A 15,686-nucleotide genomic window follows, 5' to 3' on the forward strand; every position below is an offset into this window, starting at 1 on the left:
GTTTTGAGCATAGCATTGGAGGCCGGGGGGGAAGCTGGAGATTAGGCGGGCGCAACTTCCGTCCCATTTGGTGCAGCGCTATCAGACGCACTAAGACGTGTTATTGACTTCATAGCATCGTGGAGATGAAGTGAGGTCGACCCGAGTACAACGACAATATACCGTTAAGCCCTTTAGTGAGGAAAGTTTCCTGCTGAGTGACCTCACCGCCGCCGCCAGGGGTCCCATCTCGATATTTCTCGCGGGGTATACAGGGATGTTGTTACCGGCTCGGCCGATTCTGTGTTGAGACGGGAATAGGCGGTCTGGTCTGCGGGTCATTCGGCACCTTTCATTCACTAGCTGCCCTGTGCCCCCACATCGGATAGACCTAAGAACGCCGCCCATAAGGCCATAATTCAGCTTGGTAGCGCTCAGAGAGCTTACCTCTGCTGGGCTGGAGCTGCCCGCCCTAAACAGTTTCCATGTCGTGCCGCCTACCTCGCCCGCTGCGGCCAGCTGTCATGAGGCAACATCCATCACATGACGCAGTTCCGGCAACCCATTGGACACCAGAAGCTCCAAATGACTTAGTTGTCTTACCTGATCCATCCTCGCCCAAGACCCAGATCCGCGGTTTCTGTTCATTTCGCAAAGAGTAACAGCAGCACCGTCTGCTTCCGTCCTGAAACAAGAGCCTCTCTCTCTCCACCACAACCGAACGATACGACCTCGACCATCTGTCACGCAACGACTAAGCGCCGATGCTCCCGCCCATCCGCTAGCAGCACCGCAAAAGTGCCGCGCGAGAGAGGAAGAAGGCCTGGGAAGCGATGGGGGGCTGGACGGGCTTTCTATTTACCTACCTCCTGGGAGGCTTGACCTTCATACCCTTGGTGGTCTTTGTCGTCCTCGCGCACGCCTACCTGACTCTTCCCTACAGACAAGATGCAGATACGAGTCGTGAAGACATCGACGTCGACCCGGGCTCCATCGTCCAGCCCGGTGACGACCTTACGGCTCTCGAGGCCGTGAAAGCTGACGAGAAGGATGGGACGACAAAGCGGCCGGCCCAGGAGAACGATGTAGCCGCGGGCTACTTTGCCGTCTGCAGAGAATACACGCCCATGGGGATCAACGCGAAGCCTATCGAGCGTTCTACTCCGACTGGGTCGACTACCGTTGCCGCCCCGAGCCAGAGCGTCTACCAGACCATGTACAGGAGCATCTTTGAGCGCAAGCCGGTCCCTGGGCCCTTGGATAACAGAAACGGGCTGAGCCAGCGCCCCAAGAATGCGGGCAACGTCTTCTATGTAGTTCTCAGGTATGCGCCCGCGGCCGTTTGTTCTCTGGCGCTTCTTGGCTGACACGCTGTAGACATGGGCACCTAATGCTTTTTGACGATGATGAACAGATTGAGGTCCGGCACGTTGTTTCGCTTGCTCACCACGACATCAGCATATATTCTGGAGGAGGTGTCACCCCGGAAGGCGAGCTGTATATCAAGAGAAATGCGCTGCGTTTGTCGCGGAGGCTGGACGGGCCCGAAGTTGGTCCGGATAGCCAGCTCTCTAAACCGTTTTACCTCTTCTCGGAGAATTGCTCAGCGAAGGAAGACTTTTACTTCGCTATGCTCCGTAACCAGGAGCAGACGTTCGGCGCCGAGGGGAAATGCCCCAAGCCAAAGCAGTTCGAGGTCAAGAACATAATAGCGCTGGTCCAAAAGCTACACTCATCAGAGGAGCACCTATCGGCGCGATGGTTGAATGCCATGATCGGCCGAGTGTTCCTAGGAATTTACAAGACGGCAGACTTGGAGCACTTGATCCGAGAGAAGCTTACCAAGAAGATTGCTCGCGTCAAACGGCCGTCTTTTCTAACGAATATTGCCATTCGCGGGATCGATACCGGCGAGTCGGCCCCGATCATCACCAATCCTCGCCACAAGGACCTGAACGTGGAGGGAGAATGCACTATGGAAGCCGATATCCGCTATACCGGAAACTTTCGCATCGAGGTTGCTGCGACGGCTCGCATCGACCTTGGATCGCGGTTCAAAGTTCGCGAAGTCGATCTTGTTCTTGCAGTGGTCATAAAAAAGCTTGAGGGACATATGTTCTTCAAGATTAAACCACCGCCGAGTAACAGGGTATGGCTTTCATTCCAGAGCATGCCCAAAATAGAGATGACGATTGAGCCGATTGTTAGCGCTCGGCAGATTACATACACCATTATCTTGCGACAGATTGAAAATAGGATCAAGGAGGTTATTGCCGAGACGTTAGTGTTGCCGTTTTGGGACGACATGCCTTTCTTCAACACGGAGCACAAGAAGTGGCGGGGCGGCATCTGGGAGGATGACGATGCGGTTGTTGGCTCGCCCAGTGTGGAGACCAGCGTTGCACAGGAAGGCGATGTGGAGGGCGTCGACCGCCTGGACGAGACGGGAGACTTACACAACGACATGAGACCCTTTGAGAAGAGCCACAGCATGCCCATTATTGAGAACTCGCCGCCCACCGGCCTGTTCGGTAGGAAAATCCAGGGCAAAGGACCAAACACTCCCCCAAATAGCTCTTCTACGAGTGTTGACGTAATGGGCTCTCCGACGTCGACAATATCTGTTCCTAAACCGTTCAGATCGCCCTCTATCTCAAGTCCTGCAAACCCGGTGGTCGGCACGGATGAGGCCCACGCGGACGTGTTCAAGCCATCATCTTCACCGCCTGACCATGCAACGAGCATGATGGCTGCGCTGTCGGCAAGATCCACGCCAGCGACAAATCCTTCCGATGCCCCTGTTAGGCCAGCATCCACCGCAAAAGCCCCGAGTCAATCATCTGCCTCCTCCCGTGAGGCGACGGACAACGAGAATGAGATTGATCGGACACCGATGGCCAATGGACGGCGAGGTACCGCCTCCTCAACTGAGTCGTTGCGCGTCACCGAAAATACCGATCCGAGTTCACCATCCTCGTCTTCGAGAGCCTCTGTCAGAAGTGCTACAGGCTCTATCTCTAAAGGTCTGTTCCGACGCGAGAACACGGGAAGCACGAACTCAACTGTGTCAACAAACGGCGAGACAAAACGGACTACTCTGTCCGCCGTTGCGAACGCCGCAGTCACGGCTAGGCAGTGGGGCTGGAATGCGATCCAGAAACACAAGGACACCAAGAACGGCAACGCAATAGAACAGAATCCTCCGTTGGATCTGAACCAACCGATGGGAAGAGGTCGGCCACTGCCACCACCAGGCACACCACTACCACCTCCCGAAAGGGGATCGAAAGTCACCACGATCCCCGTGCCGAAGCGGAAGTTGATACCCCCACCAAATATTTCTGATCGGCCTCACTCAGCTGCTCTATCAGAGAGCAAGACAGAACGCAGACCTGTGCCGCCCCCTCCCCTGCCATCGCGACGCCACATCGACACCAACAGAAACAGCGATGGTGGCGGGGAGAACCTGTTTGTCGTGGAAGCACCGCTAGATTCGGAGCCGTCGACACCGATGGATGAGATGCCGCCGCCGGCATACGTCCAACCGTGGGCCGAGGACGCTACCGACGATGAAGAGGACCTTCCTTCAACGACCGGTCTGCGGTCGCAAAGTAACGGAGAGAAGGAGAGTAGTCGGACGCCCCCACCCCTGCCGCAACGACGCAGCAAGGAAGAAACGGCAGTGGAGCAGCCCATCGAGGCTATCCCAGCCAGCGTACCGGAGGACGATGATGATTATTCCGCATGGATCGATGAAACTCAAGATGATGAACTTGAGAACAACCCGAGTGTCACAGCCTCAGGGGGGGGATAATGGCACGGCTACCGCTGCAGCTACGAGGGTTTGATCACATTTTATTCATTCTCCTAAGGGCGCCAAGAAATCTTAAACTGGGAATGGCGCGCGTATGATGACCATGGGAATGGGGATTTCGGCGGCAGGTTAGGGGAGTTGAATATGCAGGATACCATCGAACATCACTCATACATACATATATATATATACCTTTACCTTTACCGTGCCGTCTTCACGCTGCGTGGATAAGCGAGACCAAAATGACCATTGCAAACACTCTTTCATGACATTCCTGTGCGGGAGCCAACGCCTCTTCTGCTAGCACCGCCGCGTTACACGGTCCAATTCGAATGCCACCCCTCCCCTTTCTCTCCCGAGAACCTCCGCATCTGACGCTGCCATTTCTGGCCCAGCCACAGCTGACGGTGATCCGACTCCATGGCTGCAAACTGGGAGGGGGGTAGTTAGTCAAGCCGCCGACGAACGGCGGGTCCGGGTCTTGGCTTTATTCCTCCCGTTTGGTCTGGACGGTGCCACTGTATACGAAAAGGACTGACTCAGGGGAGGGAGAGGTGGGTGGAAAGGTGGTTTACGGGGGTCTCATTTATGGGGTGATCCCGCCCGGTCACCGGTCAGCATCACTACGGCCAAAACAAAACCCCGTTTCCAGCGAGGAGACTTGCAAATTGCGGGGGAAGGGTAATTCGCTGGCTTAAATAGGCCTGGGCATTTAGCTGACACTTTCGGAGCTTCATGCGATTAGATCAAGTATCATGCGTGGCGGAGATGTTAAGTCAGGGCAGAAGCAACTAGGTATTACATCTACACAAGGCACTCCAAGTCCTCCTCGCCCCTTGTGGGAGGAGAGATTTGGGCCCTAATACTACGAACATAGAAAAGAGACAGAAAAAGGTACATAAAGGATGGAGTTTTTGGATGGTGCCAATAGCTTGAGACAGTGAAAAGCAGCCCCTATTGCAGTGGTACATAGCCATGTTCCCCCCCAATTCGCCACCACCATAAGCCCTGCAAGTTTAATTAACCTCCCATGTGAATGATGACAGGTTGCTCCAGCAAGGCAAATAGGACAAAGCATGAATGGTAATCATCCAGATTTAGTCGGTTTAGCAGTGATGTGTAATCGAGACAGGCAAGACGCGTAAAGAAATTTGGTCGTAGGACACAAGGTCCTGGATGCAGTCGTAAGTGATTAGGTCGAAACCGGAAGGAGAAATGGCCTAGGCTCTAGCGGGAAGCAGGGCATCCTAGGCGTAGACGGCAAGGAGATGGTTGTCATAGACGTCGTGATCCGTTGCGTGGGAGCGAATTGATCATGAGTGGGGAGGGTCCCCATGGCCAATTTTGGCGTAGCGAGTGGATTTGAAGAGTGCTTCATTGGTTTTAATTACTTGGGCAGGCTGCTCAACAGCCGCGCGGAGACGTCGATGGGCCTGTTAGCCGCCAGCTTAAGCTCGCGACCTCAAGGTGCTTAGAGGTGTAGACGTGGAACCAGAGTGAGAGTGGGCATGGGAGGCAGAGGGCCGACCTCGCTTAGTGTGGTGATGAAGAGTGCCAACATCGTGCTTGCCTAAGCATTTGTCAATACACGTCTCCTCTATGAAACATAAAATAACGGGAACAAAACTTACCATCGCAGCAGGCTCGCACATTTTCAAGTCGGTCAGCATCCCGATCTTGCCTCTCGATCATTTCTCGGAGGTCTTCGGCGCTATCATGTACTTCGCTGGCCTCGTAAATGCTCGTGTTCGTGGCGGCAGCTGAACGGCTTCTCAGAGTCGAGAAAGTGCCAAAGTAGCCACTGATCCGACCCAGTGTTCCCACAGAAGGCCTCTGGCCCTGGGCAGCCTGGTGGTGCTTGTTAGGAGTCAGAGTGGGAACGTTCATCGACATGTCCACTGCTGGAGACTGGTTGCGGGTCGTCCGCGAATTGTAAGAGGACAGCGATGGTGGTGGTCTCTGTCGGGCCGTGGAGTTGGTGCGGCGACCAAACTGAGGGTTAAATTCATCCACGTCGGCCTGCGTAATGTTGCCAGCCATTTCCTCAACATCGGATTGCCCCTCATCGGTTGTGCGAAGCAAGAGGTACGACAACGCGTTGAACCAGGTCTCGTGTCGCTGGCCGGTCGTGCAGGTGAACTTGATAGTCCTACCAGGGGAAATGACAATCAAGCTCTTGCGGTGAAGGCCGGGTGGCATGGGGTTATCGTCAGTCACCACGCGGACGGCCTCTATAGGTACACTCTTGCCGCGAAGCTCAGAGCGACCGGCAGTGGCCGGGTCACGGTCGCTCCAGTACAGGGTCCTAGTATACGGGTGAACCCAGAAGTAACGTCTGTGTCTGTAGTCGGAAATTTCTCCCCGGCCGGCTTTGCGAGTGTACTTCCACAGATATTCACCAATCATGGTCTGCGTGATGGCCTGGATCATACGAGGGTCGGTATTGGGACCGAAGCCCGCCGCAGCGGCGGCCATCTCACTTTGAGGGTTGAACCGATGGTCGATCTCGGAGACAAATGAGGACACCGAGGAACGTCTGCTCCTGGTCGAAAGCTTTGTTGGCGAGTGGATCTCTGCCGTACCGTGAGATACACCACCCCGGGCGCCGCGCGGAGTAGACATTGCTTTTGTAGAGATTGTCAGTGCGGCTTGCATTGTCGCGCCGTTGGGAGTCTGCGGCCGGTGGTTCCTCGAGGCAGAGGCGGGCCACAACGGAGGGCCCATGGCCGAGGCACTTCCATGCGATGACCCAGTTCTGGCAGCCTCAATGGCTTCCTTGTGGTTAGGCGGCAGCGGGGGCAGTTGTTGAGTGGGCAAGAGGTTGCTGTTGGCACTGCCTGGTCTTCTGAACGCCGTGTCCATCTTGTTCTCGGTGGAGAAGCTGCTGAGGCTGTCATGAGACGGCCGGCGGATGCGAACGGTGCCGGGAGTGCTCGGGGTTCCGAAACTTGACAGTGACTTGTCAGAAGTGGCCTTGGTCTTTGCGACTAGCATTGCGTCGATCGCCTCAGCAGTCAAGGAAGTCTGAGCGCCAGAGTCGGACATGGGAACGGCTGACTTGCGTGCAGGCCGGTTGTTGGCGTTGGTAGAAATCTCCTTGAAGGGCCGCTGAGACTCTGGAGTCTCGGACAATCGAGTCTGGCTGGGCGATTGCCGAGTTTCGTCTTCCGCAATAATAGGGTTGTCGGATGTCTTGTTCTTTCCCCGCCCAAAGACGGAGCTCATCAGAGCATTCTTGGTAGGCGTCCTTGGCGCATCCTTCTCATCAAACGGAAATTCGATGTCGCGGGGAATAACAAAGGCATCCAGCTTCGGGCTTCGAGGCGCAATAGGTTGCGTCTCGATCGACTCAATGTTCGAGAAGGCAAATTTGGGCTTCGGTGCCGAAGTTTCCGGCGCAACGACAGGTTCTACTTGCTCATACAGGACAGAGGAGAAGTCCAGCGCCGGAAGAGATGCTGCGCGAGGCTCCACATACTCAGAGTGAATATTGGAGTACGCAAGGATGGCGGGAGGAGGAGCCGGGACCTCGGGCTCTGCTTTCGGCTCAATGTCCTCGAAAGAAATGGACGAAAGGCTAAGAGCTGGCGGTGGCGGTGGTGGCACTTCCGGCTCTTCTCGAGGCTCGATGTCTGCGAATGAAATCGAAGACATTGTAAGAGACGGCGCAGGCTCAACCTTGGGTTCAATGTCCTCGAAGGAAATCGGTGTTAGGCTGAGAAGAGGGATGGGGGGGATCAACTCAGGCTCGGCCTTCGGTTCAATATCCTCAGCCGCAATCGACGAGAAGGATAGAGTCGGCACATCCAAAATGACCTCAGGTTCGGGCTTGGGCTCAACGCCCTCAGTGACAATGGACGACAGGCTAAGGACCGGGGGTAGAACTTCAGGCTCTGCTCTCGGCTCAAGGTTGTGAGAGTAGAGCGCGGAGAGGCTGAGAGCGGGGGCCGGCTGAAGAACCTCGGGTTCAGCCTTAGGCTCGACATGTTCCGATGCAATTGCTGACAGGCTGAGCGTGGGTGCAACAACGGGAACGTCAGGCTCGGCTCTCGGCTCCACGTTCTCAGACGCAATCCATGAGAGGGTAAGTGTCGGTGCTGCTGCCGGCACTGGTACTGGCACCGGGATGGGGGCAGGAATCGCGGAAAGAGTCTCGGGCTCCGACTTGGGCTCAATGTTCTCGGACACAAGAGCCGACAATGTAAGGTCGGGCATTGGGGGTGCGACCTCGGGCTCGACAACCGGCTCAAGGTTGTGCGAGTGCAGAGCAGAGAGGCTGAGGGCTGGAGGAGGCACCTCAGGCTCAGCAATCGGCTCCAGGCTGTGAGCATGTAGCGTTGAGAAGCCAAGCGTAGGGAGCGGGACCTCAGGCTCGGCCACAGGCTCGAGATTATGAGAGTGAAGGGCCGAAAGGCTCAGAACCGGTGGCGGCACCTCAGGTTCGGCCACAGGCTCGAGGTTATGAGAGCGAAGGGTTGAAAGGCTAAGAGCCGGTGGCGGCACCTCGGGTTCAGCCACAGGCTCGAGGTTATGGGACTGAAGGGCCGAAAGGCTAAGAACCGGTGGCGGCACCTCTGGTTCAGCAACTGGCTCTACCGCCTCTGACACGTAAGATGAAATGCTCAGTGTCGGGGGTGGTATTTCCGGCTCAGCCTTTGGCTCGACAATCTCCGAGACAAGCGGCGTAAAAACGAGGACGGGTGCTGGTGGCACAATCTCGAGCTCTGCCTTGGGCTCTACAACCTCGGACACGATAGACGTCATGGTGAGCGCAGCCGGTGTCGGAGGAGGCGTCTCGGGCTCAACAACGGGTTCGATATCTTGAGCGTCAATCGAAGAGAGGCTTAGCGTCGGTGGCGTCGGCAGAACAAACTGCTTCGGCGTGGATGGCGGCATCGGGAACTGTGCCAGCTTATCGTCCATGCCACGGTCGTACTGAGCACCCGCGTCGCTGTATGACGTTGTGGACAGCGGCCGAGAGCGATCTCCGTCTGTAGCGTCGTCTTGTGACAGCCAGTGACCCGAGATCTGGTTGGCGGCTACCATTGACCCCATTGACACAGCCCTATCGTCATGAACAACACTGACCGGCGAGAGAGGAGGCTGCTCGGTCAGGGGCTCTGTCATCATACCAGCGTCGACCATGACAGGCTTCGAAGGTGCGGGCGCCGACATCTTCTTGATAGGGTCCGCCACATTGCCGCCGTCGACCACATCAACTTGAGACAAGGTAGGAACTGGCGGCGTAGACATGGACTCGGCGATCGTATCCGTGGAGCCGGCAGTAATGGATCTAGCACGGCCAGGAGTAGCCTCGATAGACTCAGCGTCGCTGTTCTCAAGCTCGGCAAGCTCTGCGAACAAGCTTTGGCCGCCAGGCTGAGGTGTTCCTACAGCGCTACCTGTGGCGGCACTGGCAGGACTGCTCTGGAAGTTTGGCTCTTCGCTCACCTGCCTCGACCGGCGGTTTATTATCCCTCGGCTGAGCTTGACGCGCATGCGTTGGTGAGAGTGCTGCGACGTCGGGGTTCTGTACTCGATGTATTCCTCCTCTTCGTCGGCCGAGGTGGAGGCAGTGCTGTCGTATGAGTTTCGACCGCCGGCAAGCGGCAGAGTCTGGGCCCGCAGCTCACGACCCTTGGAGGGGCTCTCAGTTTCGGTTTCGGTGTCTTCGCCGGAGAAGTCCTCGACGCCAGTCTGGAAATCCTCCGTCTCCGTGCCGCGCTCGTTGGCAGTCTCAAATGCGGCATCGCTGGTCTCGTTTGCCGTCTCGAAGTGGTCACTGACGTCTGTAAACTGGGGCCTGTAGCTGCTACCCGGCCTGCTACCCGGTCTGCGGGCAGTTGAGGTTGAGCGGATGGTTGGCGAGGTTCTCGGGCTACCGATTTCTGTTGCTTCTTCCCAGTCAGGGTCATCTTGGTAAACCTCGTTTCTGCTGCTTCGGTGGCCGCCAAGCAAGCCGCGGGACGGCTTCTTGAACTCCCTCGACTCAACCTTGCGGTTCCGACGAGCGGGCGCGGGCGCGGCGTCCGTACGCAGCTTCTCCAGTTCATCGCGGGTGTCCTGGAGCAGTCGCTTAAGCTCGAGCTTCTCGGTCTTCTCGCGGTGGATAACGGTCTTCTGGCTCTGAATTGTGCGTTGCGCATGCAACAGAGAGCTCTTGAGCGTCTCCGACTCCAACATGGCATGACGAGGAGTACCCTTGATGGGGGAAGGCGGCGGGGAATGCTCGGGAGTAAAGCCATCTGTCGCGTTCTCGAGGTCCTCGTCACTTACACCGCGAACAAATTCGCGATCTGATAGACGGCCACGCTGTACTGTGATGGCTTTGGCAAGCTCCTGGTTTTGACTCATCAGATCATCAACCTTCCTCCGCAATGTGTTTCTCTCGGTCTCGGCCGAGGCAGCATTCCGCTTGGTAGTAGACAGGTCCAATTCGAGGTGCTTCACTGCTCGTTCATTCTCCTCGGCGAGTTTAGCAAGAGAGACCTTAGCTTCGTCGAGCTCCTTCTGCGCCGAGTTCTTCTCTGCTTGGAGAACATTAAGACTCTGCGCCAACTTCTTCTCCCGGTCTGCGGCATCTTTTTGAGATGCGATCAAGTCGTGAATTTGGGTTTCTAGATTCCAGTTCTCGTCCTTGTACCTATTCTCGCTTTCGTCCAGCGTCTTGACGCGTTGCTGGAAGTTTTCGGTCTCGATTTCCAGCCTGGACTTTTCGACTTTGATATCTCGAAGCTCCTCGTCCTTCTCGGAGAGCAGGGATTGAAGGTTGCGAACCTGGGCGATGAGCGAGGTGCTGATTTCGGCAGCGAACTCAATGTCGTGTATGCGATTGGCGGGTTGGTTCCTGACTTTGCGGTTCGGGACATTGAGCTTCGAGGGCGATCCAGTGGCCTGACTCTCGAACTTGGACGGGCTGACGGAGCGCTACACAACGGTCAGACACAGAAAAGCGCCACTTTCGAAGAGCGCGGACTTACCCTTCCGATTCTTCCTTCGGGCACGTAGGGCGAGCCTCCAGCGGCCTCGTTGCTGGGAACCCTCTGTTTGGGCAAAAATGCCCTGGCGGTCTCTCGAGCAACATCGTTGTACTCTTTTTCAATCTCGGCGAGTTTGGTGCGCAAATCGGTCGTAAGTTCCCCGTCCGTCTGCTGCTCTTCTACCTCCTTCAATCGCTCTGCGAGTTCCTTGCGTTGCTGAACCAGGGCAGTCCCTAGCTTGCCGGCTTCGTCGAGGCGTCGTTCGGTCTCGGCGATGTGAGCCTGCAAAGCGCGTTTCGCCTGGTCTGGTGATGAGCCGAGGCCGAGGGCGAAGGATTGAGTGTCGTAGCTGGAGTAGCGGTGGTGAGCAGGGCCGGGCGGAGAGACGAAGGGATCGGTCGCATCCGCATCAGCGGGCGGCAGATGGGGTTTATCGACGGCGAGTGAGGTAGCCATGTTGATAGAAACAATGGGGGATGCCGCCGCTAGATGCGTTGTGGCGACATCCAGTGCAGGTATTCGCGGTGCGTCGTCTTATGGCCTCGGTCGCTGATGTGTGGTTGTAAACAGACCGTGGTCGCGATGGTCGGCCGAGTCAAGCAAGCTCAGGTGGAAGTAGCGTAGCCAAAAGAGGATGGATGGGGCGGTGCTGCAAAGCAAGCACGGGGCGTGCAGAGCCGGCTGCCGTGTGCAGAAGGGAGATGCCGTCACCCACGTGGGAGGGAAAGGGGAAGGAGAGTGAGAGAGAGGAATTGAAGGCGCAGTCGAGTTGGTCGGAAAGGTGTCGAAAAGGGAAGCAAGGGAATGAGCGAGGGGGGTGTGATGTTTTTTGTTGACTTGACTTTGTTATTTGTGTCCCCCCTCCCAGCTGAGAGGAGTGTTGTTGACTGGAATGCGTCCCCAGTGGCTCCTTGCACGGGTGGTGGTTGTGGGATCGAACCGCTGGCCGAAAAAAGGCGCTACGCGACCAGCAGAGGCAAGGCAGTGCCTGTCGGCTTTGTTATTTGGCCTTGATTGAGTAGCTGCACAGCGGATGCAGCTAAGACGATGGGACGGGGTGGTGGGATGAGCTAGACGCGCCCGCACCTTGCCTTGTCGCAGCGCTAGAACCTCAGGTTGGCGCTGTACTCTTATGCCCGTTCTCTGTCCCCCACACACAGACACTCTCACTTACGTATTGATGAGCTGAAGACGGACCGGACGACGGAAAGCAACAGGACGCGGTGTCGAAAACGATGACCAAGGAGGTCGGGGAAAGACAATGAGGAATAACCGGTGGTAAAAAAAAAATAAGACAATGATATTATTAGGGAAAGGTCTGCCGTTTTCCGGAGTCTCAGCTGACGGGCGAACGATGCCAGGGGAGAAAAAGCAAATGAGCTGGCGTGTTCGAGGAGCGCAGAGGTCTCAGAGGGTGGTCGGTGTTCTGCACTTGATTACGGGCGCGCGGTAGGAAAGCGACGGCGGTGAACAGAACCGTTGTACCCCTCTAGCTTTAGCTCGGACTCTAGCTTCAGTTATAATGGCAAGGTCGCAAGGTCGCAAACTGATCGGTCGGAAAAAGAAGTGAGGCGATGCGGCGGCGGCGGCGGTTCGCGAAGAGAAGGACAAGAAGAGTAAATAATGAACAATAAGGGCAGATGCACGTAGTAGTGAGGGAATAAGGTCGGGTAGGTGCAGGAAAGACAGCTGTAAGTTTGGTGTAGGGACGGTGGGAGTGGTGCAGTTGTGCAACGAATAAAGGTTAAAAAAATTATAAAACAGAAAGCCCCGAACCAGCAAGGAAAGCCCAGAGGCAGAGATTGTTACGTCTCCAACAAGGAACTTTCCTGTTGTCGCGCTGGTCTTCGATCTTGGGGCGGTCGGTCCAATTGACTCGAGTCGCAAAAAAAAACGATCCGATTCAGACTGGTGGCCCGGAATGAAAGAAGAGGGACGAAGGAGACGGTCGGCGGGTGTCGGCGTCGGCAGCAGAAACAGACGGGAAGAGGGGAAGGGAGGAGAAGGAGGGAGGAAGAAGAAGGGGTTAGTTAGTAGACGAGGAGAAAGAAGAGAGAAAGAGGGAGGATCCCCCTTGAGAATGTTTTTGGCTCTTTTCCTGTTCCCTTTCCCCTACGTTGATTAAACCAGACCAGGACGGGATAGACCAGGACCCAGATTGAGTGAGGTTTAGACGAGAGCTCACGCCTCCCCGTCCCCTAGCAAAACCGAGACCCGTTTTCATGTTCCTGTTCCTGAGCCTGAGCCTGTCAATTGCCTGTCAGTTGCCTGTTCATGCCTGTTGGGGACCCAGGGCTTTTGCAAGGTCCCAATGTCCTCAGGTCCCACCGTGGAGCAGCGAATGCCTGCGCCCATGACTGTGCAACTGCACAACTTCGGGTACCTTACAGTGTGTGGGTTTGTTGCCTGTATCTGTGTCCGTATCCGTATCTGTGCTATCTGTACTATCCGCATCTGTATCTGTATCTTTACGGATACCGTGTCTGTGTCTGGGTCTGCAGTGCGTGTATTCCCGTTCCCAGCTTCGTTCATCTGCACCTCAGCCACAGGCGCGCAAGCCGGTTGTCAACAACTCAACAACATGTCGGCAACCAGTAGAACAGCTTATATTACTTGCGCTGCACCCTCATCAATGTTACCATTGCTTTTTTGCAAGTCCCGCCAGGGAACAGGGCCAGCTTCCCACCCCGTTGCCCGCTGGGCGCTGTTCGTCATTATCGCCCTCGTCCTCGTCCTCATCATCACCAGTTCAGCTCTCCTCTTGTGGAAGCCTTCAATTTCACCATGCCTTAGCGAGGGACGCCGGGTTCCATACTTTGAGGCACTGCGATGCCACTGGCTGTGACGACAGCTGCAGGGACGCGGCAATGAGAACATCAGCCTCAGCTTGCACAGGATGGTGGGGGTATTGACGCGGTACTTGCGGGTGCAAGAGGCACACTGCTCCTGCATGCAAAACAAAGGCAAGCTATGCAGCCTAAGTCGACCTCAGCATGGCATTTGTTTTACGACAACCTCATGCACCACTTAGGGGGCGGTTCTATTCGTCCAGCCAATGCGGTCGCGTCCCTCGGAGTCAGAGCCTTTGCGGCCCATTTGTAGCTATTGCTCCCACCTCCGCATCCGTAGCCAATCCAGAAGGCCGAATCGAACAACACGGCCTCGCCCTCACACACATACGCTTCCCCTCAACCCCCCAGTGTGTCCGCTCATGCAAGCAATCAGTCATATCATATCGCATGCGACATGGCATGGCATGGCAAGGCATCGACAAGGCATTAGCTATCCGTCGTCGCCCGCTTGCGCTCTTCCCCGCCAATCCATACCGTCACATCGCATTGCTCCAAAATAAAGACCACGCGCCCAAGTGTTTTTCTTGGTCGACTTGCTCGGTCGCATAATTATGGCCAATCTTAGGCTGTATCCACCTCAAAGCCAGCTCTAACCCAGCCGGGAAGCTCATCCCTGCAATGCTCCTCGTAGTGCCCTGACCTCCATCCAATCATTCCCTTGTCTTCCAGCCTCCCGATTTTCTGATGTGTGCTGGCTTCGACGCCGCTCCAGGAGCAGCTCCACCCATCACTTGATTGGTTCCGTCCCCGGCTGTGGCTTTACAACCTCACGCCACACTATTTGTCAGCCTTGTGGCTCAGTCTTCAGCCTTCTAGAAGGTATTGTTTGACCTGACAGTATGCGATTGCCCTCTGGTCTAAAGAAATGTCCAAGGATTACCCAAACTTCCATTCCAACTATCGCCGTTGCCTAGTCCCAGCTGGGGATCATCGAAGGGTTCAAGAAATTCTCCAACACATGGAAAGGAGTATTCCATTCATTGCCGAACACCAACTTGCGCGATCGAGCAGAACCCAGATCCATTAGCCATGGATGCCAACAGCGCGGCCGCACCACAACCAGCAGCCGATGCTCCCGTCGCCGTCTTCAAGAGGCGAGGCGCCAAGGGCAAGGCCAACATCCGCAAAAGGCCAGCGACGCCGCCCCCGGCAAACAGCGACTCCGACTCAGACTACTCGTCCTCCGAGGATGAGGCAGGACAGCGGGTAAAGAGGCGAAAGAAGAACTCGGGCGCCATCACAGCGTCGTCCAAGGACCACACTACTTCAAATCAGGACCTCTCCGCAACAGTATTCGCCGCCGACCGAAGTGTGCCTATATCAGACTCCAACGATGCGACAAAACACAGCAACTGGTATGACGAGGAGAGGACGGACGCTCTTTCCTCGAAGAACCTGCTAGGCACCACACGTACCGTGACAAAGGGGTCGCAAGCCCCCGACGGAACATACAAGGGTCTCGCGAACCAAACAACATTCATCCAGAAGAACCCAGACGCGCCCAACAAGACAGTCGGCCCCATCAAGGCGCCCACAAATATCAGAACCATCACAGTTACCGACTTCGCCCCCGACGTATGCAAGGATTACAAGCAGACGGGTTTCTGCGGATTTGGAGACAACTGCAAGTTCCTACACGCGAGAGAAGACTACAAGCAGGGATGGCAACTAGACAAGGAGTGGGAGAATGTCACTAAGGGGAAAAAGAATATCGGGGGTACCGTGGTGGCCAGCGCAGACCGGAACAAGGGGGAGGTCGACGAGGATGACGAAGAGGAGGCCATGCTGGAGAACATCCCGTTTGCCTGCATCATCTGCAAGGAGCCGTACAAGGCGCCGATCATCACAAGGTGCGGTCACTACTTTTGCGAGCCCTGCGCTCTGAAGCGGTATCGGAAGGATCCGACATGTGCGGCGTGCGGGTCAAGTACGAATGGTGTGTTCAACTCTGCATCACGGTTGAAAAAGTTGCTGGAGCGCAAGAGAGAACGCGCGGCCAAGAGACGTCAAGACGCAATAGAGGCCGGGGAGGAGGTTAGTGACGAGGAGGAAGAGGAATGA

The 15,686-nt window shown here is 56.0% G+C and overlaps 3 protein-coding genes across 3 annotated transcripts; 2 read left to right on the top strand and 1 right to left on the bottom strand.

Annotated features, from left to right (window-relative positions):
- Positions 1-812: 812 nt before the first annotated feature.
- EsH8_VIII_000863 (SMP domain-containing protein) lies at positions 813-3,793 on the top strand (the record flags this gene model as incomplete). The annotated part of the gene is made up of 2 exons (XM_083269905.1): positions 813-1,303; positions 1,357-3,793. 2 exons carry the CDS (start codon positions 813-815, stop codon positions 3,791-3,793), a joined length of 2,928 nt encoding a protein of 975 aa, XP_083129673.1.
- Positions 3,794-5,241: 1,448 nt separating this feature from the next.
- On the bottom strand, positions 5,242-11,229 carry EsH8_VIII_000864 (uncharacterized protein; the record flags this gene model as incomplete). Its single annotated transcript, XM_083269906.1, has 3 exons — positions 5,242-5,363; positions 5,425-10,720; positions 10,774-11,229. The coding sequence occupies 3 exons, from the start codon at positions 11,227-11,229 to the stop codon at positions 5,242-5,244; spliced, it is 5,874 nt and encodes a 1,957-aa protein (XP_083129674.1).
- Positions 11,230-14,654: 3,425 nt separating this feature from the next.
- On the top strand, positions 14,655-15,686 carry EsH8_VIII_000865 (U2-type spliceosomal complex subunit CWC24; the record flags this gene model as incomplete). The annotated part of the gene is made up of 1 exon (XM_083269907.1): positions 14,655-15,686. The coding sequence occupies one exon, from the start codon at positions 14,655-14,657 to the stop codon at positions 15,684-15,686; it is 1,032 nt and encodes a 343-aa protein (XP_083129675.1).

Source organism: Colletotrichum jinshuiense, chromosome 8, assembly GCF_051148585.1.
Source record: "Colletotrichum jinshuiense chromosome 8, complete sequence".
Lineage (NCBI taxonomy): Eukaryota > Fungi > Ascomycota > Sordariomycetes > Glomerellales > Glomerellaceae > Colletotrichum > Colletotrichum jinshuiense.